General features: G+C 28.1%; 2 protein-coding genes across 2 annotated transcripts; one reads left to right on the forward strand and one right to left on the reverse strand.

Moving 5' to 3' along the window:
* Positions 1-148: 148 nt before the first annotated feature.
* Positions 149-8,544, reverse strand: LOC122502847 (WD repeat-containing protein 91). The gene is made up of 8 exons (XM_043613137.1): positions 8,264-8,544; positions 7,720-7,984; positions 4,776-4,891; positions 3,211-3,398; positions 2,834-3,137; positions 2,625-2,746; positions 1,695-2,349; positions 149-1,501 (listed from the first exon to the last, which is right to left on the reverse strand). Exons 1-8 carry the CDS (start codon positions 8,381-8,383, stop codon positions 1,352-1,354), a joined length of 1,920 nt encoding a protein of 639 aa, XP_043469072.1. The 5' UTR covers positions 8,384-8,544; the 3' UTR covers positions 149-1,351.
* A 190-nt stretch (positions 8,545-8,734) lies between these two features.
* Positions 8,735-25,612, forward strand: LOC122502846 (titin homolog). The gene is made up of 6 exons (XM_043613136.1): positions 8,735-9,440; positions 13,583-18,478; positions 20,584-21,054; positions 21,918-22,247; positions 24,569-25,079; positions 25,373-25,612. The coding sequence occupies exons 1-6, from the start codon at positions 8,942-8,944 to the stop codon at positions 25,488-25,490; spliced, it is 6,825 nt and encodes a 2,274-aa protein (XP_043469071.1). The 5' UTR covers positions 8,735-8,941; the 3' UTR covers positions 25,491-25,612.
* The last annotated feature ends 770 nt before the right edge of the window (positions 25,613-26,382 follow it).

Raw genomic sequence — 26,382 nt, forward strand, 5'->3', positions numbered from 1 at the left:
ATACTTTTTAAAACAGATATTTGAACATTTTGCCTTTGGTTTCATAAAAAACAGAAAGGTGTTACATGAGTAGACACTCATGAGGTCGGTCCATTTATGGACACATTACCCTAATTAATTTTGGTTAGAAATGAATTACAATATGGTGTAAAAAACTATAAAATATATTAAATTCACATACACTACAATAATTTAAATTTTACACTATAATTAAAAATTAATATTATAAATATTAACTTTCTTCATGTGGTTATACTTTAAACTAGCTTCAAAACGATTACACAGAGACTATTGGATGTGGAGTCCAAAATAATAATTACATCAATACTTATTTTTATCAAATCGAGTTGTAAATAACACTGTCGGACAAAAATGAATCTTTTTCTGCCCTTAAATAATTCTGATCACTTTCGATAGATTTTGTTTCGTAGATTACGAATTTGCGAATAAAAATAAATGCCCTGTCATGTCAATTTTTTGAAAAAATTAGTGTTAAAAAGTGAAAAAAGCATATTTTTTAAGATTCGTAATCAGCGTGATAAAATCTTTCGAAAGTAACAAGAATTATTCAAGGGGCAAAATCATTGTCGAACAGTGTGCTTTCGGAAACCATTTTTCATTTTGTCTGTTTTAACGAATGATTAAAAAAGAAATAAAGAATCAAGATGGCTTACGAAATCAGGTAATTTCCACGTGATTTCAGATTTCAATCGGAATTACTTCGGTCAATAGAGGAATATAAGTAATAATTACGCATATTTATCTATTGTCCGCCGGTTAATTAACTGCCTATCCCTATTAAAAATTATCACATGATTTACTACATACAAAATCATATGTGACAGGGAAAGTTAAAAGACACCTACGGGTCGAAAAAATCAATTTTCACGAATCCGAACAAATTAAAAAGGTTTGTCCGCCATATTGGATCCGCCAATTTGAATTTTGAAAAACAAACATCGGGTTCGTAATCAGCGACCTCGAAAACCCCCGCGTGACAAGTTTTAATCCATTAAAACTTTCAGAAGCATCAAAATCAACTTCAAGGAGGAAAATGAAAATTCACATTTCGGACTGAGTATATAAAACAATTTGAATGATTTATATCATCGTAGGAAGAAATATTAAATTTTAGTTCTGTATCCCAAAAAGTTTAGTAACGATTTTCAATTAAGATTACACTTGAATCTTGATATAACGAGAAGTATGGTAAACTATGTGGTAATTTTTAGTAGGGTAGGCGTTTATAATATTATAATAATATTAAAATATTTTACCATTTCATTATATACATAATCACCAAACATTTTTACGATGGACTTAATTGGACTGCAGTTCATGTCTGAATAAATTAATGTGCCTGTAATGTGGACACTCTCGCTTTGCCTTCTGCGCCACCCGTAATACAAATTCCTGATTGGTTATTGTTCGACCAATTGCAACATAATGTTCCTTTATGTCCTCCTAATTGCAAAACCTTTCCCGGATTTGATGGTGGTACCTACAGGCAATTCCAATTATTTTACTACTTATACACAATGAAAGATTATCATAATTTTTAACATATCTCTAGAATTTTCATAGTTTATACTATCGCTCATTATAATGTTTCAAGTAATAAAGATTGGATCCGCCATTTTGAAATTTGACGTATTAGAGAGAATCTGACGACAAATTCGAATTCTTATACTTGCCTTGCAAATGATTCCGCCACTTTGCGTACAAAGTAACATATTACTGCCACTTTGATCAAAGCAGAATATTTTTCCTCGAACAAGATTCTTTTCAATTTTGGCTTTAGACTCCCAGAGCACTTTACTGGTTTGATTTAAGCTTCTTTGACACAGTTTACCATCCTCGCTTAATGTACAAATGTTTGTAAAATCATTCACTAGTTCTATATCAATAACAGGATTAGAATAACAATTAAAATTATCAATAACTTCGTTTCGTCTGAGGTCGTGAATCAACACGTTGCCATTAGAAAGACCCGTGATTAGTAACTGTCCATTGTGATTAAAGGTCGAACAGAGGGCATTTAAATTCTTCTCCATTGGAAGACTTCGTTCAACTTTTTTTGTTTTAATATCGTACAAAAGCAGTCTTCCTTCATTGGAATCTGACAATGAGACAATAAAATTGGACTCTGCAGGATTGCAAATTAATTTAAGAACACGCGATCCTTCATGTTGAATTTTCCAAATTGTCTTGATGTCACGTGTATCGTGTAATTGAATTAGGCCATGATTGTCTCCGTGTATGAAGTAACGTTCATTTTTTGAAATCCAATCTAAGGATGTAACTGCTTTATTGAAATTTACAGCCGATGCAGAGAATGTGGCTATTGTTCTGTAAAGGTGCGATGAATTTTTAAATTAAATATTTTCCATTTCATCTACGAAGCGGCAGTATTCTTTAAACTGTATCCGCAAGAAAACTTGGCAGAAATCTTACAAATGCTTTCAAAATTTTTAATTTAAAAACCCAGAAATTAACCAGAATTAAGCGAAAAGTGAATCGACAGATTTGAAAAATACTGACATAGCTTCAAGAGTAGAGGGAATAATTCGATAAAAATACTCACAAATTTATATTTAGTTTCATTCATTGGTATATCAACTTACTTTGGTGTAGGAGTCGGTACCCAGACCTTGATAACTCCATCAGCATCTCCTGTTGCTACACAGGACCCATTGGTATTACATTTGCATTGAAGAATTGAAGTTTTATGTTCTAAGTATTCTTCCTATAAAATTTTTAATAGAAAACTATATTGTTTAGTGTTCTTGAAGACATACATACTTAAAAGTGCACGATAAATAAAAAAAATTACTTGTGTCAAAAGAGAATAATTGATGTCTATTTTTTCTTTAATTTTCTTCTCAGCGTCCACAGATGAATCTCTCTTTCTAGTAAGCCTTGAATCACAACTTATACTTCTTTTACTAATTACTTCTGATTTACTCAAAGATGTCAATCTTCCTTTCATATTTGTTCGCTTAGTAATAGCGATTTCAGAATCACCCAGCTTCTTCACATTTGGTTGAGACTTTCTGTTTAAAATTGGACTAGATCCTCCACCTATGTTTCTAATTAAACTCTTCAACGATTTAGGATTGTCGAGCAAAGGGGATTCTCTGAAAATTTGTTAATTCTTAATACCGTTTTAATAGGGTTTCTACCGGGTATGGAAATAATTGTAATACGAACTGGGCAATAATATAAAAGTCATCCATAATTGGAAGTTGTTGAGGAGTCGAACCAGAATTTACGTCTACCAAACTTTCCCCTTTCGTCAGTTCACTTAATATTTGTCTCAAAGCATCATTTTCTTCTTGTAATCTTTTAAATTTATTCGTATCTTCATCGATTGTAAGTAATGTTGGTAAATGCATGTACTGAAAAATATAAAATGTACAATTTTTCATTATTCTTCTTTTATAGACAAATCCATATTAATTTTATAACGTCATAAAATCGAGAATTCCGGAAGGACCCTTGGATGTTTTATCAATAAAAATTTCCACTTCTTCTATTTCAGTGAAACGAGTTAAATCTTCAAACAAAAAAGCTTCATCTCGTGATTACCGCAAATACAACGGTATATGGGTGTGAAAAACTTATTGCACCCATATCAGATCACCAAAAAAGTGTTAAAAGTTTAATTTAAGCTGACGAATTGTTTCAAGTTTTATACTCAACCCATCAAGCAGTTGGGCATGGCGGTAGGGACAAAATGTTGAAGGAATTAAATTTAAAGTATAAAAATATCACTCAAGCACAAATAAAACTATTTTTAGAATTGTGTGAAAACATAAAAGTGAAAAAAAACGAATTGTCGTCAAACCGATCATTTCGTCTGATTTTAACAGCAGGTGCCAAGTTGACTTAATTGATTACCAATCTCAAGCAGACGGACAATATAAATTTTTGCTTGCGCTACGTTTTATTTTTTTACTCCGAATTCCTTTGAGATCCCAAGATGAAACTTACAGGACATGTAAAGCACATTTGTCCTAACATTTAGTAAAATTTAAAAAAAAAATCGAAGATGATGTTTTTTCAAAAACAGATTTTTAATTTTTCAAAATTTCAAAAAAAAAAAAATTTTAGAATTTTTTTTTTATATTAATTTTAACTTAAAATATACTTAAAACCAAAGAAATCCTTTTTTCAAAATCCAAAATCGGTTAATTAGAATCAAAGTTATAGCACTTTAAAAAAAAGACACAAATTTTGAAAATGCCATATTTTTGGTAATTTTCAAAATTTTGAAAAAATATTTGGTGGAGTTGTTTATCACTGTAAAAGTAATAAATTTACAAAAGTACAGCCAAATCCCAACATGTCATGTCATGAAAATTAGTGTGTTGAACTGACGTGGAATCCACCTATTAATGAACTAAGAATATTTTGCAACAGAAAACTTGTTCATTATCTCTCGTTTGGTTTTCTTATAATAAAACAATACGTAAAAAAATAAGGTAAAAAATGTAAGAACTTACTATTTTTTGACAACTATTTTTGTTCATAAACTAGGTTACCAATTGTTAACGCTTTTTAACCCCCCCCCCCCCCTCGTTACCATTGCGTTAAATGCAATTTTATATATTTGTGGACTAAATTGGCAACGTAGATTATGGATCTTTTATAAATAATTGTGTGAAATATAATAAAAGACATTAATTTAAAGGCAGTTTACAAAGGAAGTGAAAAGTAAAAATTTTAACTAAAGATTTAGTAATTTAAAAATGATGAAATATGTTATCACTTACTTGAAAAATTGTAGCGATAAAATTATGTAACGAAACTAGCATAGTTTCTTGCCAGTGACGACTGAAGTAAACGGAATAAATTGGATTATCTTCTGGATTTTTTACAAACGGCAACGCTATAAGATAATTATAAATCAATTAGTAACTTGAGAAATGTAAATGACTTAAAAAAGGACTACGCATAACATACATTGAAAAAGAACTTTTGGTCAAATTAATTAAAACTTTCAGAAGACTCAGAGTGAAGTTCCAAGTAAGCAGAAAGCGTAAAATTGAAAGCAGAATTTTATGAGTGCAAGAGAGATAGTTAGATAGCACTATCTTTTTTACGCTCATGAAATTTTGCTTTCGGTTTCAAGCTTTCTGTTTACTTTTAGTGGGTAAACGAACTCGTCAATTGACATTTTTCAGGGCTCGAAGCAGTGAAAGTATTTAAAAATACGGACTTTACGGACCAAAAATTAAAAATTACGGACCATTTACGGACCAACTGACAAAAATAGAATCAGTCCGAATCAAATAAGAGAACATTTTACTTAAAACTAAAAATTCCATTTTTCATAACTATAAAACATGAAGAAATTGATAACTCCGAGTCTTCGACACGAAGTCATCGATTTCTTTATGTTTCATAATAATAGATTAATAAAATTATTAATAAAAATAATTTTTAATGATTCAATTCATTATCAATTCAATTATTATTTTTAAAAATTTTCGAAAAAGTTTTTTGACAATTTCCAAATTCATTTCTTTACAATATTCAATTTTACGAAATTTTAATTATTCGTAAATTCTTTAATTAAATAAATATTAGAAAATAGAAACTGAAAATAATATTAAAAAAACTCAATTAAACTTTTTCAAAAAAATTAATTACAAAATTCAATTATTTTTTTAAATTCACGCTATATTGCTTTTAATATTCAATTATTATCTAAAATTTTAACTGAAATTCATTTTTATTAAATGAAAATCAATTTTTATTAGAAAATTTTACTAGAATTTAATTATTTAAATACAAATTTAAATGTAAAAATGCAAATAAATAATTTATTGAATAATTGAACGTTTCTTAAAATTCAATTCCCATAAAAAATCGTTATCAACAAATTTTCAAATAATTGAATTCTATCAACGAATTTTAATAAAATTTTTAAGGATTATTACATTTTTCGACAAAATTCGATTAAAATTGTATTAAAAATAATTGAATTTCTGCATTGAATTTTATTGTTTATGAAAATAATTGAATTCTTGCGAAGAAAATTTTATTAAAATTTTCAGAAATAATTAAATTCTTGTAAAAAATTAACAGGAATTCAATTATTTTTAAAATTTTAATAAAATTCTTGGCATAAATTAAAAATAACAAAATTCTTAGCAGATCTTCAATTACTTTTAGAAATTTTAATAAAAATTTTTCGCAAGAATTTCAATATTTTCGTAAAATAATAAAAATTTTTGCAGAAATTCAAATATTTTAGAAAATTTTAATAAAAATTTTTCCCAAGAATTCAATTATTTTCAAAAATATCAAAATTTTAGCAGAAATTCAAACATTTTAAAAAGTTTTGATAAAATTTTTTTTTGGTAGAAATTTAATTATCTTTAATACAATTTTAAGAAATGTCTTGATAAAATTCAATTATTTTTTAAAATTTGAATGAAATTCTTCAAAAGAATTCAATTATTATAAAAATCTAAGACTTTAACTGAAATCTATTTTTAAATCAATGTTTATGAGAAAATTCTACCAGTATTCAATTATTTAAATACAAATAAAATGCAAATAAATAATTTATTGAATAATTGAATGTTTCTTGGAATTCAATTCCTATTAAAAATTTTATCAACAAATTTTTAAATAATTAAATTCTTTGGACGAATTTTAATAAAATTTTTAAGAATTTTTTCGAGGAATTCGATTAAAATTCTAATGAAAATAATTGAATTCTCCTAAAAAGAATTTTATTACTTTTGAAAGTAATTGAAATTTTGCAATGGATTTTATTAAAATTTTTGAAAATAATTGAATATTATTCCTTAAAAAAATAATTGAATTCGTGTGATAAATATTGTTAATTATGAAAATGATTGAAATTTTTTAATGAATTTTATTAAAATTTTTGAAAATAATTGAATTTTATCGAAGAATTTTGCTATTTATTTATAAAGATAATTGAGATTTTGACCATTTTTTTAGATTTTTTGAAAATAATTGAATTTCAGAGAAGAATTTTAATATTTCTAAAGATAATTGAAATTTTGACGAGAATTGTTAGAAATTTTTGAACATAATTGAATTTTTGCGAAGAATTTTATTACATTTAAAAATAATTGGCTTTCTGCAATCATTTGTAATTTCTTTAAATGAAATTACGGACTTTATGGACCTTTTTTCAATAAAACGGACTATTACGGACTTGGAGCAAAGTTACGGACTTTTTCAGGATTTACGGACCTACTTCGAGCTCTGCATTTTGTTATAAAAATCAATTTTTTTTCAGAATTACATTTTAACAATAATTCAATAAAGTAACGTCACATTCAGATGAAGGGAAAAAAATTTAATATTTTTTTAAAGATTAAGTTGAAAGAAAAAAATTGAAATACTAAAGTGTCCATCTTTGAGAAAAAAAAATTTTTAAATTTTAATTTCAACTTTTTAGATATTTCCATTGTAGATGTGTAGAAATTTCCAACAAATTTCATGTACCATATTATTTTCTATCTTCTGATATTGAGGGAGAAAACGCGTTCGAAAAGTGCACTGTTTTTCAAAACATTAAATTTCAATAATTCATAACTTCTGTAATTTTCATGAAATCTCAAAATAAAAAAATACGTATTCATTTTTTTCGATGCAGAATATAAAAAAATATTTATAAAATGTCATTGCACATTCTGAGCAAGTAATAAATTGGTTTAATTGGCCACATACCAAACCATTCCTTCCATTCCATTTGTCCTTGTAATTCAGATGCCATTTTGACAAAAAACTCTTGAATGCGATCTTGCTTGTTGTTGACTGCAGCGTTAATAAGGTACATTTTTAGTACTGAATTTTCCAACTTTTTTATTCCCGGTATAAAATGATTTTCCAATCTTATAAACATTCTTCTGTCTAAATGCCCCCATAGTTCGCGCAGAGACAAAAGCTCATAATTGTAAATATGCTGCATTAGTTGGTCAACAATTTTGTCAACCTAAAAAAAGACGTTAAATAAACTCCAGTGTAAAGTATTCATTTATTAACTTAAGTTACCATTTTATTAATTTATCGTTATTTTTCATGAAAAATTCAATGTCATAATAAAAAGATTTTGCAAAATTTTTACAAAAAAAGACAGCAAAAACAACATAAAAAATTGTATAAAAAAATACTAGTAATTAATGAATAGTTTTTAAAATAAGCTATAAATGTTTTTTTGTTCGCTTTGGATGTAAAAGAATCAAGAAGAATTTATTTTATATTACTGACTCACCCGAAAACCTTTTTCCTTTTCCATTTTTAATTCATTATCAAATGATTTTAATGTTTGAGTGAACCCCCTAAAGAGGAGATATTCTTTAATCAATTCATCGACATATTGCACGTGCGACATTATTTATCTACAACTTAAATTATAGAAAAAACATGAAATTCAGATATTTTCTGAATTGAATACTCCAAGTATTGTAAACAGTTTATTTTTGTCAGATATTATTTTTGGTTTGGTTAGGTCGGGCCTAACCTTCCTTCAATTCCTTAAAGGTTAACGCACAATTGATTCTCGAAAACAGTTGTGCGTTGGAAAGCAGTATGTAAGCACCTTTAGATTCAAAACAAATGCTTTTGACAAGTATTGTAGAAATAGCCTAATGCAGCCTAATGATAAAAAAGGACAGAGTGTTTCTGACATTTTCTATCCCAGTTGCTGCATTCGATCCTGCATCGACTCTTCTATATCAAACTAATTCATGGACATTTTTAGTAAACTTGTAAAGGATTTTCGGAGCGTCTTCTTTTTAAGACTGTAATGACAAAAATACAATTCAACTGCAGACATAATGCAAAACATTAAAAGAATCAGTGAAATAGGTTGATTATACATTCGCTTAAAGCTTACGAAAGAAACTGAAAATTTTTCAGTACCTTTTTTCTCCAAGTATACTTTCAAACAATGTCAGACTGCTATAAAATGGGCCTCGGTGGCTCCAAAACTGCGGATCCCGAAGGTCCCGTTGAAACTGAAAATGTGCCTGCGAACGAAACTGTCACTGCGATAGAGTCCGAAAATGTTGATCAATTAAGCAGCACCAACATTGAAGGAACTTCGGAAAGTGAGGAATTAAATACAGCGGACATTATTACTGAAACGTCGGAATCGCAGGGTGTATCTGCTAGCGATTCCACTCTCGAAAGTGAAATTGACGCTCTTTCTAAAATAATAACAGACGCAAAAGAGGAGGTAAACAAGAGTACGGCAGATTTTAATGAAGATGAAAAGTGTGCTAACGAAATGGACATTGAGGACAATTTTAACGATGCTTGTATCGACACAATTGTGGAAACAAAATCGGACAGTGAGCAAGGTATTACTGAACCTGAGAAGAAGGAAAAAAGTGAAGAATTTCAAGAAGAGGAATCTCGAGAGGAGAATAGTAAAAATACCCTAATTAGTAAGTAAACTTTGTATAGCATTTCACATGAGAAAACTCATCAATTATTTATTTACAGACAAATTTTTAAAAATTTATTGTAACATTTTGTAGGAATAATTTCAATTTTATGAGAATCAAGAAACGAAAACATTTTCTTATCAAATTTTTACATTCATTGTAAACAGAACTGCAATGATTTAAATCTTGCTATCTAAATGATGATTTAAATAAAATATAATAATTATTAGACTACCGGTCAAAATTGAGAGATTACCCATTTTCAGATCAGGCGAATGAAAAACATTTTAAAACATAAACTGTATGGAAACTAAAATTTTTTTCTTTTTATTTTTTGAATGATAAAATTTTGAAAAGAACAAGATATTTTAGAAGTAGTTTGGTCAATAATAATTTATTTAAATATTTTTAAAAAATCGTCATTTTCAATGTTTTACAAAAATTTGAATAACTTCAAAAAAAAATGAACGCTTTTTAATGATGTTAGACTTATTTTAAAGGTCATTTTCTACAGTATGAAAATTACTCATAGACATTAACGTGTAATTTTTTTCTTAGAAAATGCAGGTCGTCAAAGTTAGACAAAAAATTGAAGAAATTTGAAATTACATTCTCATCACATGAGAAGGTATTAGTTTTTTTTGTACTAATAACTATTCTAGAAAATATATAAAACATGATATGGTGTAGATTTTTCAAGAGAATTTAATAAAAAAATATGTTTGAATTTTAAAAATTATTTTTCTGTTAATAAGATTGTTTCAAATTTTTTGAATTTTTGGTCCAAGTTTGAAGACTTGTATTTTCTAAGAAAAAAATTACACTTTTATGCCTGTAACTAATTCTCATTCTGTAGAAAATAAGCTTAAGATCATTGTAAAACATTAAAAATGATTTTTTAAAAATATCTAAATAAATACTGACCAAATGACTTCTGTAAGGTCTTATGCTATCCAAAATTATATCATCTTTTAAAACATTAAAACATATACCGAAAAAAATTTTAATTTTCATAAATTTTATGTTTCAAAACTTTACTCATTCCACGAATATAAAAACTTTTATAAATGTCAATTTAGTTTTTTATATATATTTTATATATTTTTATGTTTTTTTTATTTAGACTCTTTTGTATAATATTTGATAAACAGGCATTGGCCGTTCATATAAATAAATATAGCTTATTGGACATGATTTAAATTGTAAATTTGAATTTACTTTTTTTATAATAAAAGTTCTCAACACATTCAAAGCAATGCAGAATATTAAATAATTTAAAAATTTGCTAATCAGGGAAAATGAAAAATTAGTCAGGGAATTCTGAAAATAAAATTTTGCAGCCATCCTATTATTATTAATTTTATAATTTTTAAGATTAAAAAAACCAACTATACTTAAAAATAAATATTAAAAAAATGATTTAAATAAAAAAAATCATGATTTTTATCAGCCCTGATTGTAAAATATGAAATTGGAGTTCAAAAGTGATAAAAATCTTATTTGTTTTAAAAATGACTAAATTTATTGATATAAATTCATGCGAGCAATTAAAGATATAAAATTTTGGACGAAATATAATTCCAAAAATCATTCATCCAAATGAATTTAATTAAATTTTAGTCGATCCAAATCTTAAACTACTAAAGCTTTAAGAGTTGATAATAAACTACAATTGATTGAAATTACAATACATTAATCAATTTACAAATTATAAGGGGAAAGGAGCAGTTGCAAAATCCCAATGAAATATGCCTATTTATAGATACAATTTTTTCAGCTCCAAATCATTATTTTTCATCAAACTTTTTTTCTGATGATTTTATATACAATGGACAAAAATCTGATCGTTCGAGAAAGCCAAATTTTTACTTTTGAATTTTCTGTGCAATTTTTTTCAAACCGAACGATCAGATTACAGTCCATTAATGTACAAGTATTTTAAAAAAAGAGAACCATATCCGTTAAGTACCTAGTTTTTGAGAAAATTGTACCTAAGTGTGGAAAAATGAAAAAATTTTGCTTTATTATATCTTTTTTGTAAACATTTCAGAGTTAATTTGAAAAAGAAAGATAAAGAATTGAAGGTTTTTGGTTTTTTAAAATCGGTACGGTAGTTTTCGAGAAAAGTGTCTCCCCATTTTCAAATGTATAATCTTTCTTAAATGGCTATAACATTCCTATATAGGGTCAATTGGGGTAAATGTAAACGGAATATCTATTTTTCACCAAGAACATTAGTTTTTTTTGTTAAAAGGTAAAACGGACGGATTTTTTTTGTATGAACTTGTTACTAGAGTTCCCTAGAAAAATTTGATGAGGTACAAAAAAATATTGATGCACCTGAATCGCCTAAAACTGACTGTTTACATTTACCCCGAGATTTTGAAATTTTCCTAAAATTCGGGGTAAATGTAAACACCACTGTAGTTAAGCGAGGTTTAAGAAACAAGTTATTTCAAGTATACTACTGTTTTAAGGGATGGAAAAACTGATAAAAATTCGATCAAATTTGCTTGAATCTGGCTACTAGGGGGTTTTTGAGGTCGCTGAATACGAATTTGAAGTCAAATTTTAAATTTTCAAAATGGCGAACGAACCTAAAAATATTTTTAAAAATTGATCAAATTTTCAAAAAAAAATTTTTTTTTTTATCAAATTTTTTTTTTCAAAGAGGACCTAATTTCCTTTTCTATGTAAAACATTGCCAAATTAATGAAATTGTGAAATAGAAGCAAATTTATTCAATTATTTTCTTTTAAAATGTAGTTCAAGTTCTGTTTACATTTACCCCGAGTTTTCGAATTCTTGGGGTAAATGTAAACACTTAATTATTTATTAACTAAATTGACGAAAATCAGAAATCAAAGTCAATTTTTGTCAGGGCATTAATAAGGAAGAATTACATATTTTTGTTTGATTTTTAAATTAATTTTTATGCAAATGCGAGACAAAATACTGAAACAGTAAAATTTTGATTTTCAATCTTTTTTGCATTAAAAAATAACTTACACTATGGCATTGCCAATTGTCAAAATAAAATATTGGCAATTTTACTCAGAACATCTTGTAGGTGAGCTGAGGTAAAAATATTGACGTCGTACTTATTTTTTAATTTGTAAATTTAGCTGAAACATCTACTGTTTACATTTACCCCTTGTTTACATTTACCCCAAATGACCCTAATAAAAAAATTTATAAAAAAGATATATCGAAAACACTTTAATGATAGAATCAATTATTTTTACATTTTGTATTTTTTGAAATCTTATCTTAATACTTTAAAATAATTATTTTACAATAAAAAGTTAAGTATAATTGGCATATATAAAGTTTTAATTTTACCAATGATTCGAAAACAGTTTGAAAATTATATTCATGTCGTGGACTTTTTTTTTGCTTTTTTGAGAAGAAATTTGTTTATTATGTTGAGAAAGCTAAATGGTCATGAAATGAGCAACTTGGTAGTTGCTATTGTTTATGAGATGTAAATAATTAAAAATTTTCTTAATATTAAAATTATTTTCTATGAAAGACTCCAAAACAAAGAAATTTAAATATTAATACATTGTTAATATAAGTTTTAACACATTTTAATTTGTTGTTTAGTATATTTTGTGTCCCTATTTTGCCTCTTTTTTAAAAAAAACTCCCCTTTTCACCGTTTTTGAAGATAAAAGGTACTGCGATGCCTAACATGGGCAAATTTGAAAAAAATAAAAATTTGTTTGGTAATTTTTTAACCTCTGTCATATTTTCTAAAATTTGCAAAAAAATTTAAACTTATATCATCATTTTAGTCTCATCTTTAATTTAAGGCCCAAAAAGTTTTAAAAAAATCTTATTCGGTTCACGAGATATCATTTTAAACGTCCGAGAATGTTTTTTGATAAATGCATTGAGTTAGTCAGTTTTATATGGTTTTCGACTAAAAATGCTTGGACTACTTCGCTGTGACAATCAACATCAGTGAAAATTTGAGTCAGTTCCCTTTTTCTCACAGCGAACTTGTAAGCTGTATCCTTATTTCAACTTTAACCAAGTTTTTATACGGGTTAGGTCATTTTAAAATTTGAGCCACTGTGCCAATTTTGGCTTGAGATTTAATTATTATTTAATTGTTTGTTTTATTCCATTTATTTCAGATATTCCAGATGAGAGTTCAGAGACAGTGAATATTCAAAGTAGCACTCCCATTTCTGAAGAATCAACAAACGAAAATATTCAGGATGTACAGAATGATTCTCCAAACCCCTTTGTTAGTGCAACTGATGAATCTGACAACAAGAATAATTCAAACGTATCCACTGTTAGTAATTTAAATAATAGTTTACTAATGATTGGCGAAGCATATATTTCAGAAGACTCCCAAGGTTCAGATTACGAAAATCCTATCCAAAGCGAAACGACTAAAACAGTAGATAGTAAAACGGAATTAATTCAGAATGTGGCTTCTGATGACAAAGAGGAGGATATTTTGGATAAATGTACTGCAGAAACTGTTGATGAAAATGTGGATTCGACAGAAATAATTACAGCCGATGAAATTAGGAATGTTGACGAACCTGAGGTAAGCGAATGCCCAACCACACCGAAAGATGCAGCGGATCCCGAGGCACCCATCGAAAGTAATTCTACAAATGAAGCTGACGCTACAGAAAATGTGTCAAGTCCAACTGTGACTGATGTTCAATCTGTTGAATTAATTGAATCAATTGAATCAATTGAACCCTTACCGGATATTTCGACAAAGTTAAATTTGTCTGACAGTGAACAGAATGAAGAACTTTCTTCTACTTCTCCAAAAGAAGAATCAAACGTGTCCCTAAAAGAAATCAAAGATTCAAATTTAAAATTCTCTGACAGTGAACAGAATGAAGAACTTTCTTCTACTTCTCCAAAAGAAGAATCAAACGTGTCCCTAAAAGAAATCAAAGATTCAAATTCAAATTTGTCTGACAGTGAACAGAATGAAGAACTTTCTTCTACTTCTCCAAAAGAAGAATCAAACGTGTCCCTAGAAGAAATCAAAGATTCAAATAAAATTTGCTCTGAAGAAGATGATATTACATTACAATTGGCTGCGGACGGAAATTCACAAGACTTGATTACAGAAACTAATCAAGTACTACCTGGAGATGAGGCAGAAGAAATTCAAAGCACAGATGAAGTGCCCACTACTAACGACTGTAGTGATTCAACATTTGATGACAAATTACAAGAGTCTTCAGATAATTTACAAGAGTTAAATAATGCAGCTGCAGATGTTTGCAATGTAGAAACTGTGGACGATGAAAATTTGAATTCAAAACAGGACTTTGGTGCAAAAAGTGACGAAGAAGAAAAAACGGACATTGTTCTCAAATTCATAGATGAAGAAAAGCCAAATGATCTAGAAGATGAGAATCCATCTGATGTAAATAGTGAAGAAATTCAACATTCTGAAGAGAAGGTCGAATCATTAGACATTACTGAAAATATGGACATTTCTGTTAAAACATTATTAACTGACGAAATGGAAAAAAATGAAAATTCTGTAGATATTTTGAATACGGAGATTAGTACAGAAAATGTTATTAGCGATAATCAAAATGAAGATAATGAAGAAACAATTTTTACATCTCTTGGCGATGTATTGCAATTAGAAGAAGCTGATGACTCAGAGAGTAAAGAGGAAAAATGCGACGCTCCTTGTGAAAATGATATTCAAGAAACTGAAGAAATACCTCAAGTGGAAGAAGTTTCAAGTTCAGATTTGCCAAAATCTGATGACAAATTGGAAGAAAATGAAACTGCAGTCATACAAAGTCCTGAAATTGAAACTCAATTAGAAAATCAACCCCCTGAAGAAGAAACAATAGAAATTTTCGAAGATACTCAGAATGATTTCAAGTTTGAAGAAAATGCTTCGCCTGAAAATAAATCTAAAGATATTGACAGTGCCTGTGATCCCGAATCTATTTTTGCAAACACTGATGTTTCTGAATTAGAATCTGCAGTTAAATTTCTACAAGAATCTGAAGAACAAATTACAGACTCATCCCTTGAACTTGCACCAAAAATGAAAGTAAATGTTGATAAAAAATTATCAGAACAGGAAAACTTTTTTATTTCTGAAAAAATGACTAATGAATCTAATTTAGAAATAGTTTCAAGTATTGAGTCTATTATAGAAAGTTCTATTGCGATTTCAGAAGCTGAAATCATTTCTGAAGCGGCGAAATTGGAAAGTGAACGAAAAGCTACTCAGAGTTCGATTGCAATTTCAGAACCTGCGAAATTGGAAAATGAACATAAAGCTACTCAGAGTTCGATTGCAACTGCACAAGCTGCGAAATTGGAAAGTGAACGAAAAGCTACTCAAAGTTCGATTGCAATTTCAGAAGCTGAAATTATTTCTGAAGCTGCAAAGTTAGAAAGTGAGCGCAAAGTAAAATTGTCGGAGGAAAATCCTAAAACAGAGGTAAATTCCACTGAATCTTCTTCAACCGAGTCAGAAAGTCAAAACATAAATGAAGAATCTGCATTGAGGACTTCGGAAGTGCCATTTTCTTTCAAAACATCAGTTTTGGAGGAGCGACTGAAAGAACCGCCGAAAATAGTAATTCCCAATCAGGATGTGGTGAAAACATGCGACTCGTCTCCAGCGTCGAAATCAAGTCTATTGATTCAAAAAGATGCGAAGCAAACCTATTCGAAAGTTGAATGTTCTATCAAAGCACCCGAGAAAGTGGAGAATTCGAGGAAAGACGAAAAAACCGATTCGGAGAATGTTGGATCACCTAGAATAATTTTGAAGATTGCAAAGTCTGCAATAACAGATTGCGGCGAACCGAAATCGCCAAAGAGTCCCAAGGTGCGATCTGCGGCAAATTCTCCAAATCCAGACGACAGCCCGGGTCAAAAGTTAGGTAAAATAAAGTTAAAGTTATCTAAAAGTGGACATCTCTCTATTGTGTCTAATGAAAATGTGGAGGAAGTCTCTCATCGCTTTACGGAAAGCGAGAATAGACCAACTCTGTCTCCTCTTGGCATGAAGATTAAACTGTCAAAATCTGGCGAGGCTTCAGTGATTCAGGCAGAAAAGGTCGAGGACGATGAAAAAGTTGAACAGAAACCTGAGGAAGGTAAGAAGCCCGAATGTGCACTTGGTATGAAGATTAAGTTAACCAAGTTTGGTGATGCATCAATAGTATCGCAAGATTTAAAAGAAAGTTTGCCCAAAAGCAAAGAAAAGTCAGAAACAGCTCCGGAAGTATCGAAGAAGAGTGAAGCCTCTCTAGGTATGAAACTGAAACTATCGAAAACGGGAGACGTTTCAATTGTGCCTTCGGAGAAACAGGAGCCTCAGCAAGAGTTAACAAGGCGGACTGAATCTCCTCTTGGAATGAAGATTAAACTATTGAAAGGCGGCGATGCATCTATTGTTTCGTCAGATTGTTCCGAAGAGGCGAAAGTAATTCCAATTGTAAGTGACAAAAGAGACATTACAGAAAGTGATAAATTTAGAAGTGAATCCCCAGTTGGCATGAAAATAAAATTGGCCAAAACTAAAGGTGGATCGGCAATTGTTTTAGTCGACAGCACAGAGGAAAGAACGGAAAAATTAGACGTTCCGGATAATACTTCGAAACGAACGGAATCTACACTAGGTATGAAAATAAAATTATCTAAATCCGGAGATGCATCCATTATACATCAAGAAGTTCCCGAAGTTACTACCGAATCAGCGAAGCAAAAAGAGGTTTCAGAAACTGCTGCAAGTGTACCGGCGAAACCCACAGATTCTCTCGGCATGACTATTAAAGTATCGAAGACAGGCGAGGCAACAATATTGCACTGCAAATCTGCTGATTTATCAGAAAAATTGGATCACTCCGAGGAATCTAAAGGTAAAGAACATTCAGAAACGCTTAAAACTGTCGAGTCGTCAAGTTCAATGAAAATAAAATTAGTAAAAACCAGCGATTCTCCTACAGTGCAACATGAGATTATCACCGAAACTGAATCAACAAACACTGAATCTTGTAAATCAGAAAAGGAACCAATTCTGGAAATAAAGTCTCCTCAAACAGCGAAAGTGAAGCATGCGAGACTCAAGGAATTAACTTCCGCGGATCCGGAGAGAAAAGAAAAACAAAAGACTACTAAAGACTCAGGTAAACGACCTGAGGAACATTCCTTAGAAATGAAAATTAAATTGTCGAAAACCGGTCATCCTACAATTGTAACATGCGAAAGTCACTCAGATCCCTCTTCCAGCAAAATTAAGGAAACATTTGATACGCAAACCAATTTGCCCTACAAATTTCATGAGGCTAAGAAGGAAGAAGTATATTCCTTCGCATCGCAGAATAAGGAATCCGAAGTTATGATCGAATCGCCAAATTCACAAGTTCCCAAAAAAGATGTTTCGAAAGAGATCTGTCACAAGCGGAAAGATATTAGTTTTTGTCCATCCGAACCAAAGAAGCTCAAGTTTGAAACGAATTTAAGTAACATGTTACCTGAAGTTACAATCCAACCTGTGGCATCGAAGCAACAGAAACGAATAATCCTCGAGTCAAGCAGCACCACTCCGCTTGAAAAAATAAAGATAAATCAAGAAATTAGCATAACGGAAATTAAATCAAAGGTTAGCATCAAACCCTTACCAACAAGTAGCGTCGCTGAAGAGAAAGTGATTAATAAAATGTTCACTTCATCTCCTACGAGTTCAGACTGTGAAATTATTGAGCACAGACCCGAATTGGTTATTGTTAACGAAAACTCAAATTCCAGCCAGGATGTTGTTATAATAGAAGAAGTTCCTTCAGTTCGAATGTTAGAAGTTAAAATACCAAAGAAAAGAGGCCGGCCACGAAGAAACGACACAACATCAAGATTCGTGGAACCAATTCAAATTATGTTACCTCGGGATCCTCTTGCTTTAGATGACGCCTCATCGCTTTCTCAGGAACCGAAGGAAAATGAAAGACCTAGAAGAACTTGCAGAAGTCAGAAAAGTTATGCGCCACCCAAGAGAGGAAGAGGAGGGCGAGGTTGGTTATACACTTTAATTTATTTCAGGGGCCGATAGTAAAATTGATTTAAAATAATAACGGGAGCAAAAGTGGAATAAGTGACCCATTTTTGCTTCCACATTTGCTCCCATTATTATTATAAACCACTTTTACTATCAGCTCCTCATTTTTGTTCTTCCTTAAGGATTGTCATTAAGGTGGTCTTGCACGTTTAGAACTTTAAAAAAGTCTTACAATAAGAAATATTTATTTTATTAAAATAAAAAGACATTTAAAAAAGACGTAGTATACAATAATGATAAAATTTTTCAATATTTACATTCTAAAAATTTTATTCACCTCGATGACAATTCTATTTGTTAGCATGAATATAAAATGCAGGGTTGCCACAAAGTCTGGAAATCCTGGAAAATCTGAAAATAGTATGAAATTTAAAAAATATTTCTGGAATTTTTACTGTTTTTCAAAATTTTTTAAAAAATATTGATTTAAAAATACAGGCTTCGCTACTATATTTGGATTCTTGTTTTAGATTAGTGACACTAAAAGTAACTTTTAGTGTCTTTCTATTTTTTAAATTTGGACCACTTTAAATCCGCTACAAGTTGAAATAAAAAAATTATTCTCTGAAAATTTTTTAAAAATTCAATTATTTAAAAACAAATTTTAATAAAATTCTTTGCAAGATTACAATTATTTTAAATACAATTTCAAATGAATTATGTTAAATTTATGTATGGGAAATGTAAGAGAAAAAAAGTCATACATATGACATCAATAAATCTATCTATCACATCTACAATATTTTAATTTTCTTAAAAATTTTCTTAAAATTCTTTGAAAAATTTTAATTATTTTTCAAATTTCAATAAAATACTTAACAAGAATTCAATTTTAAAAAATAATAAATTATTCAATAAATTGTAATTTAAAAAATAATTTAATTTCAAAAAGCTTTTACATTGAAATTATTTAAAATATTAATTCCTGTGGAGAAAAATATTTAATTATTTATTTAACAAAAAGTATTAAAGTTGTAAATAAATTGATTTGTGAAATTATAAAAAGAATTAGTTCACTTTTTGCCATGTGGAGATCGAGGGCAATTTTTTGTCTTCAATATCATGATTTTGCATAGTGTATTTTAGTTTATTTAATTTTTTTCAAAATCTAAAAATAAAAAACAAAATTTATACAACAAAATTTTTAAAAATCAAAATTTTAATTAAATTTACTTTACTGAAATAAATTCTTTTAATGTGAACAAAATTAATTATTTATTTTATAAAACAACATGTACCTAATAAAATAAAATTCTGAAGAGGGAACTGGAGCCAGTTCCGAAACGTCAAAGTTGAATATTTTTTAATTGACATGTCTTTTTGGAGATCGTTTCCAACATTCAAAATATTTAATAAATAAGAACGTAATCAAAAAGAAGGCAAAGATCTATATATGTTATTAAAAAAAATTAGTCTTTTGAAAAATTGTAATTAAAGTTGTTGTTAAAAAAAAATTATTCAATTCTTGTACATAAATTAAAAAGATTAAAAATATCCAGTTAGTTGAAAATTTTGTCTAATTTAACTAAAATACCTCAATTTTATATTTTAAAAAATTTTGTTTTTGTACTTTTAAAAATTATTTTTAAATATATAATGGTATTTTTAAAGAATTCTAACAAAAAATATGGAAAATAATTTCCAAAAAAAAGGAAAAGAATAAAAAAAAAGTAAATATTTTTTATTGAAATCAGAAAAAAATAAGAAGAATACTTAATCTTTTGAATTGATTAAAACTGGATTTTTTTAGTCGTCAAATTTAATATTTTGATAGCTTTTTTTACTACCTTTTTCAGTCTTAATGTACTTTTATAAAATTAATTATCGAGTGTGAAGCCTGAAATTAAAAAATGTTCTTATCTTATCATCATATAAAAATCTTTACCAAGACTTTGGTCCCGAAACTCATGAAGAATTTCAATAAAGACTCATGAAGATTAATTTCAAATTTCTTGAAAGAAATTGAAATTAATTTTCAGGAAATTGTCGGTGCTTGTTATATGTTATTTAAATTGCATTTAATCTTGTAAAAATTTTTTTTCAATTTAATTATTTTTGTAGGTCGAGGAAAAAGAAAACTTGATAACACTGAAATGTTACTACACAAAAAGTCAAGAGTTGAACAAGATTTAACTGCTATTGAAAAATCCACAATGAGTATCATTGCAATAGATAGACCGCAAAAGAAAATTGAAAAAATGAAAGAAAAATTATGTGATATTCCTATGCCTTCCACGGTGACGCTAATTAAGGATGTTTCTGAAAGTTTGCCAAGTAATTTAGAGAAGATATCTGAAAAAATGTCTATTTCGAATTACAATAAAGAGGAATTGGGAACTTCGAATGATAATGATAAGAATAATGCAATGATAAATGATCATCAGAATTGGCTGACGCCTACTTCGAAGAAAGTTTCTGAGCCTTCTTCCACCCGCAATGAATCTATTTCAACAGTTCAAGTTATAGACGAGGAAACAAGAATGAGTGCAGAATCTGGATCGAGATCACAAACACCAGCCAGAAATATAACAGGTATGTTTATTTATAGTTTATTTAAGAGGAAGTCAAAAATTATAAAATCTCACACGTAACATAAGTAAAGTCGTTATTCTTTCTAAAGCAAGATCACTAGAAAAATGTAGCGCAGAAAAAAATATAAAATTAAACTTTTATTTCAAAAGTTTTTTTCATTATTATTTAAAAAAAATTAATTTAAACTCTTCATTTACACTTTTGTGCTTTAAATTATACTTATGAAAGTCCTTTTTCTGTAACTTACAATTTCCTTTCCTATGGTAGCGTTTTGCGTCGCGTTTTGTTACTAGTGCAAATATAGCGAACATATATCTCCATCTCTCTCACACTAATGGCCAAGTTGCAAAACGCTACCATGGGACTCTACCCTGAGGTGTCATAGAGGTGATTAAACCGATTAAACATTATTTGATTTTTAAAAAAACATTTTTAGGCCAACGCACAACTGCTTCGCGAACGTCGTCCGCGAATGCAAGGCATGAGTTAGAAAAGGAAAGAGATATATTTGTGACTTTTTCTATCTCATGCATCTCGTTCGCGAACCTATTGTTTGTTTCTTGTAAAAGTAAACCTCAATTCACTGTTGAAATAAGGCCGAATTTTCAAGTAGAGCTAAATGCCATTATTAAATTCATTTGAATTTTATATAGCGTAAAGGGTACAGTGACCCAAACTCTTATATTTTGAGGTTATCTTCTCACAGAGTATAGTAATATTAAGTATATTGAAATATATTTTAATAACGCTTTGTTCTACAATATTATATCCTTTTCTCTCAACAATAATTTACACCTTACAAACATATTAACTTGAGAAAGTGTAATGAGTATTAAAGTTGATTTATTCTACTTATTTTGCAGCCTCCGAGACAGTTATAAACGAAGAATCTCAAGGTAGTGTCCTGAGTACAGCAACTACAGAATCTGAAAGAGTAAAAGTTAAAAACCGACGAATGGAAATTAATTTCGATCCTGATGAGGGTTCATTCACAGTCGACAAGATTGCTGAATACGAATGGCCCGTTGACAGGAAAGGTGAAACTTTCATGGTGCAAGAGCAAATTTCGCAATACTTGGGAGTGAAGTCGTTCAAGAGAAAATATCCAGATTTAAAACGCAGAATAGTGGACATGGAGGAAAGGAATTACTTGAGAGAAAATGCTTTAGTTAGTGAAGCAATGTGTGACATGGGTAAATAGAAAATAAACTTTATTTAAAACATTCATGGACTTAGGAAATATAGAGATGCCGCAGAAAAATACGCGGTAGTCAAGAAATGTTTTTGGTTTGCGCTATCTCTATATTTCTTATCCCCATAAAAAGATCCTTTGTATAACATTTACAAGATGAGGGCCACTTTTATCTAAATGCAGCATAAAGTTGTTGATTTCTGTACTTTGAGAAACTACAACAGGGTTGCCACAGATCAGGGAATTCAGGGAAAAGTCAGGGATTTTTATTAAAAGTACTGGAAAACATTCAAATTTTAGAATTTATAAGAAAATTATAAATTTTTGTGTCTTTTTGTTTGCCTTATAAACTATAAAATTTCCACGAATTCTAAAATAACTTACAATTTTTTCTACTTCTAACAATAATTTATTTTAAACGACTTAATTCTATTGAAGAACTGCCATAAAGTTATTACTTATAAATCATTTAATGAAGTATTTTTTTTTAATTTTAATTTAAATTCTGTTGAAATTAGTTTCAATTTTAAATATTTTAACGCAATTCTTTGAAAGAATTCAACTATCTTAATAAATATTAAAATTCTTTCCAGAAATTCAATTATTTTCAAAAATTGTTTAAAAAATTCTCGTCAACATTTCAATTATCTTTATAAATAGCAAAATTCTTCGCTAAAATTCAATTATATTCAGGAATTTTTATAAAATTCATTGTAAAATTCAATTATTTTCCTAAATAACAATATTCATAACAACAATTCAACTGTTTTCAAAAGTAATAAAAATTAATTATTTTCAAAAATTTTAATAATATTTATGGCAAAATTTCAATTGTATTTTCAAAAAATGTTCTTAATTCCATGCTTTTCAATATTCTACTATATTTTAATTAAATTTCCCAAAAGAATTCAATTATTAAACAAAAAGTTTGATGTTTAAAAATTTGGCATTAAATTCTTCGCAGTAATTCAATTATTTTCATAAATTTTAAAATTCTTTTCAGGGATTTAATTATTTTCATAAATAATAAAATCATTCGGAGGAAGTCAATTATTTTTATAAATAACAATACTCATCACAAAAATTTAATTATTTTCAAAAGAAATAGAATTTAATTAGTTTCAAAAATCTTAATAAAATTCATTGCAAAATTTCAATTATTTTCAAAAATTTTAATAAAATTCATTACAAAATTTTAATTATTTTCAAAAATTTTTCTTAATTCCATGCTTTTAAATATTCTACTATTTTAATAAATAGTAGATTACTCTAAAAATGTAATTATTCTTAAAAATTTCATTAAAATTTGTCGAAAAAATTTAATTATTTAAAAATTTGTTGATAAAATTGCTTTGAAAATTAATTTCAGTTAAAGTTCTAGATAATAATTGAATTTTGGAGAAGTAACTAATAAATGCAATTTTTAGAAGTAAGTGAATTTTGTAAAGGTTTCAAATTAAAATCTTTGAAAATTTGAATTTTTCATACCTTTAATTGAAAATTCTATGGAATTAATTTTTTTCAAAAAGCTTAATCGAAGTTTCGTAAAATTGAATTGTAAACAAATGAATTTGAAAATTATCAAAAATTATTGAAAATAATTGACTTAAGGCGGTTTCAAAGTCGATTGGATTGTTGCATTGAGCTTTAATGGGAAAGTCGCATCGACTTTGACATCTCCTTAAAGAAGAATTTTATTTAAAAATTGTAGAAAATAATAATTGAATTTTTTGTGATTTATATAAGAAAATTTTTGTTATAATTATTTTTCAGTATACACAATAAATTCTGAGGAGGGGTTTGAGTCAACTCCGAAACGTCAAACATGGTGTTTGAATGAACACACTTTTGATTATTATTGTCCTTTTGTGTTCGTCTTATTTTCAATTAATAATTAAATTGAAATTATGAAAATAATTTTGAAGAAGTTAGAGTAACAAAATTCTTATAATATGAAATAATGATTTTATCAATCGGTCATCTTTAATTATTATAATTGTTAGAATTAGAAATTTTGAAAATCTTAGTTTCCAAGGAAAAATAATGATTAAATATTTATTTAAAAATGAAATTATTGGTGTTTTCGATTAATTTTATATTTAAGGAAATTCATAAATAAATGTAATGGGACATTTTTTTTAGTATCAGAAAGAGTGAATCAGAATATTCTTTAGGGTCAGAGAATAAGTCAAAATTTTTTTTAGAAATCAAGAAAAAGTCAGGAAAAAATAAAATAAAATTTTAGTGGCAAGTCTGTTTAACATTTATTTATTGAATGACCATTATTTCTACATACTTAATGATGATTTTGTTTCTTTACAGGACTTACTGCTTTACCTAGTTCAGAAGTTTTGGACATTATGTGTAGCGACTTTCCTGATCAGTATGAAGAGTATCGTAAGCATATGCGTGAGAAACAAGTTAAAGAACATTCTAAGAAGCAGAAGGAGCTAACGGCAGCAGCAAATGCAGAGAGAAATAGAATAGATCTTGCAGAAATGGCGATGCAGTCTGCCCTATCGTGGAATGTTAATTTAAACAGAGCTCGCAATGATAACAGAAAATCAAGTTTAGACTTGCAAACTTTTACCATTCATTTGCCTAAGAAGGAACCAAAAGTTGAAGCGGATCGTCCTTCGAGCTACTATCCTGTTGCTCTTATTCCCGGACAGTTCACTGATTATTACCGAGAATACACGCCTGCCGAGTTGAGATATTATCCTCTAAATACAGTTTTATATGGACCTATGAAACCCAACGAGCAAAAATTCGACAGTCAGTCGGAAGGGTCTCAGAGTGATAGCGACAGTGACTCTTCATCTGATGATTCAAGGTATAATTTCACTAATTTATTTTAAACACTAAATTTATCATAGGAATGTTAAAAAGTCAGATTAATTAATCAATTTTGTAAACTGTAGGTTATGAATGAAATAATAACTGTGGTTCTACACAATTTTGTCAACAGAAAAACTAAACTTTTCTTCAAATGTATTACTATCAAAATCAATAAATTTACGTATGTAAATATGACTAATTTCAAGTGTGGATAGAAAGAAAGATTATTATAAATAGTAAACAATAACAATTGAGTTAAGAGAATTAAAGTTGAAATTATATTTTTAGTTCATCATCTAGCGATGGAACCCAAGGAACAGAAGCTTCTCAGTCCACAATGGATGACGTTGACATGGAATTGGTATTACAAAAGACTGAAGGAAAATCAGTCAAATTAATTTGTTAATAAATTTATTGGATAAATTTGTATAAAGTTGAATATCGTCGATGATAAGTTTCCAATTATTTTTTCTAATGTAAAAATTAATAGGTTTATAGTAATAAAATCTTTGTCATATTACAATTAAATTTTTTAATATCATGTATGATTTTTATATACCATATTTTAAAAAGAATGTTTAATAGAAGTTATTAATTAAAAATTTTTCTTAAAGAGAAAATAATAAATTGAACGATAAATTGTTTTATTAAATATTTAATTGTTAAGGTATAATTTTAATATTGCCAGCGCTTTCTATTTAGGTGCTGACTCTCATTTCTAGAATTTTTAACTATTATTCTTTAAATCAATTTTTTTAAAAAAATTTTTAAAAAAGTTATTTGAGAATTTTTAAATTAAACTTTTTGAAAAAATTAATTCTACATAATTATTAATTAAAAGTGTGGAAAATTCAGAGTTTCAAAGTTTTTAATTTGAATCATTTTTAAAATTCAATTATTTTTAAAAATTCACGGTATAATGCTTTCAATATTTAATATTTGAGAGGAAAATAGTAACTATGCTAATTTTTTCCATTCATTTCTCTAAAAACTGAAAGTTTTGTTAGAAAATCGTGATTAAAAAATAAACATGATGTAAAACTTTTAACTTTTTTTTTAATAATTGAGATTTTGTTAAAAAATTGTGTTAAAAAAATTAAAATATGGAAATTTTTTACAAAACAAACTAAAAGCTTTGTAAAGAAATTGTGATTGACAAATCGTTTTTTTGCCTTTATTTTATAAAAATCTTTGAATTCTGTTTTATTTTCAATTAAAAATTGTGATTAATAAATTTAATTTATAAACATTTTTTTTCTTCATTTTTTAAAAAACTTGGAATTTTTTTTAATATTTTC

This window comes from Leptopilina heterotoma, unplaced genomic scaffold (assembly GCF_015476425.1).
Source record: "Leptopilina heterotoma isolate Lh14 unplaced genomic scaffold, ASM1547642v1 Lhet_24, whole genome shotgun sequence".
NCBI classification, from domain to species: domain Eukaryota; kingdom Metazoa; phylum Arthropoda; class Insecta; order Hymenoptera; family Figitidae; genus Leptopilina; species Leptopilina heterotoma.

Excerpts from the sequence above, each read along its gene's own strand:
- LOC122502846 (XM_043613136.1), top strand. The coding sequence starts at position 8,942 with ATGTCAGACTGCTATAAAATGGGCCTCGGTGGCTCCAAAACTGCGGAT. Across the intron at positions 21,055-21,917 it reads ACCAGCCAGAAATATAACAG|CCTCCGAGACAGTTATAAAC; the intron begins GTATGTTTATTT and ends CTTATTTTGCAG. Across the intron at positions 25,080-25,372 it reads TCTTCATCTGATGATTCAAG|TTCATCATCTAGCGATGGAA; the intron begins GTATAATTTCAC and ends TTATATTTTTAG.
- LOC122502847 (XM_043613137.1), bottom strand. The coding sequence starts at position 8,383 with ATGTCGCACGTGCAATATGTCGATGAATTGATTAAAGAATATCTCCTC. Across the intron at positions 3,399-4,775 it reads TTATCGCTACAATTTTTCAA|TACATGCATTTACCAACATT; the intron begins GTAAGTGATAAC and ends TATATTTTTCAG. Across the intron at positions 1,502-1,694 it reads GTGGCGGAATCATTTGCAAG|GTACCACCATCAAATCCGGG; the intron begins GCAAGTATAAGA and ends AATTGCCTGTAG.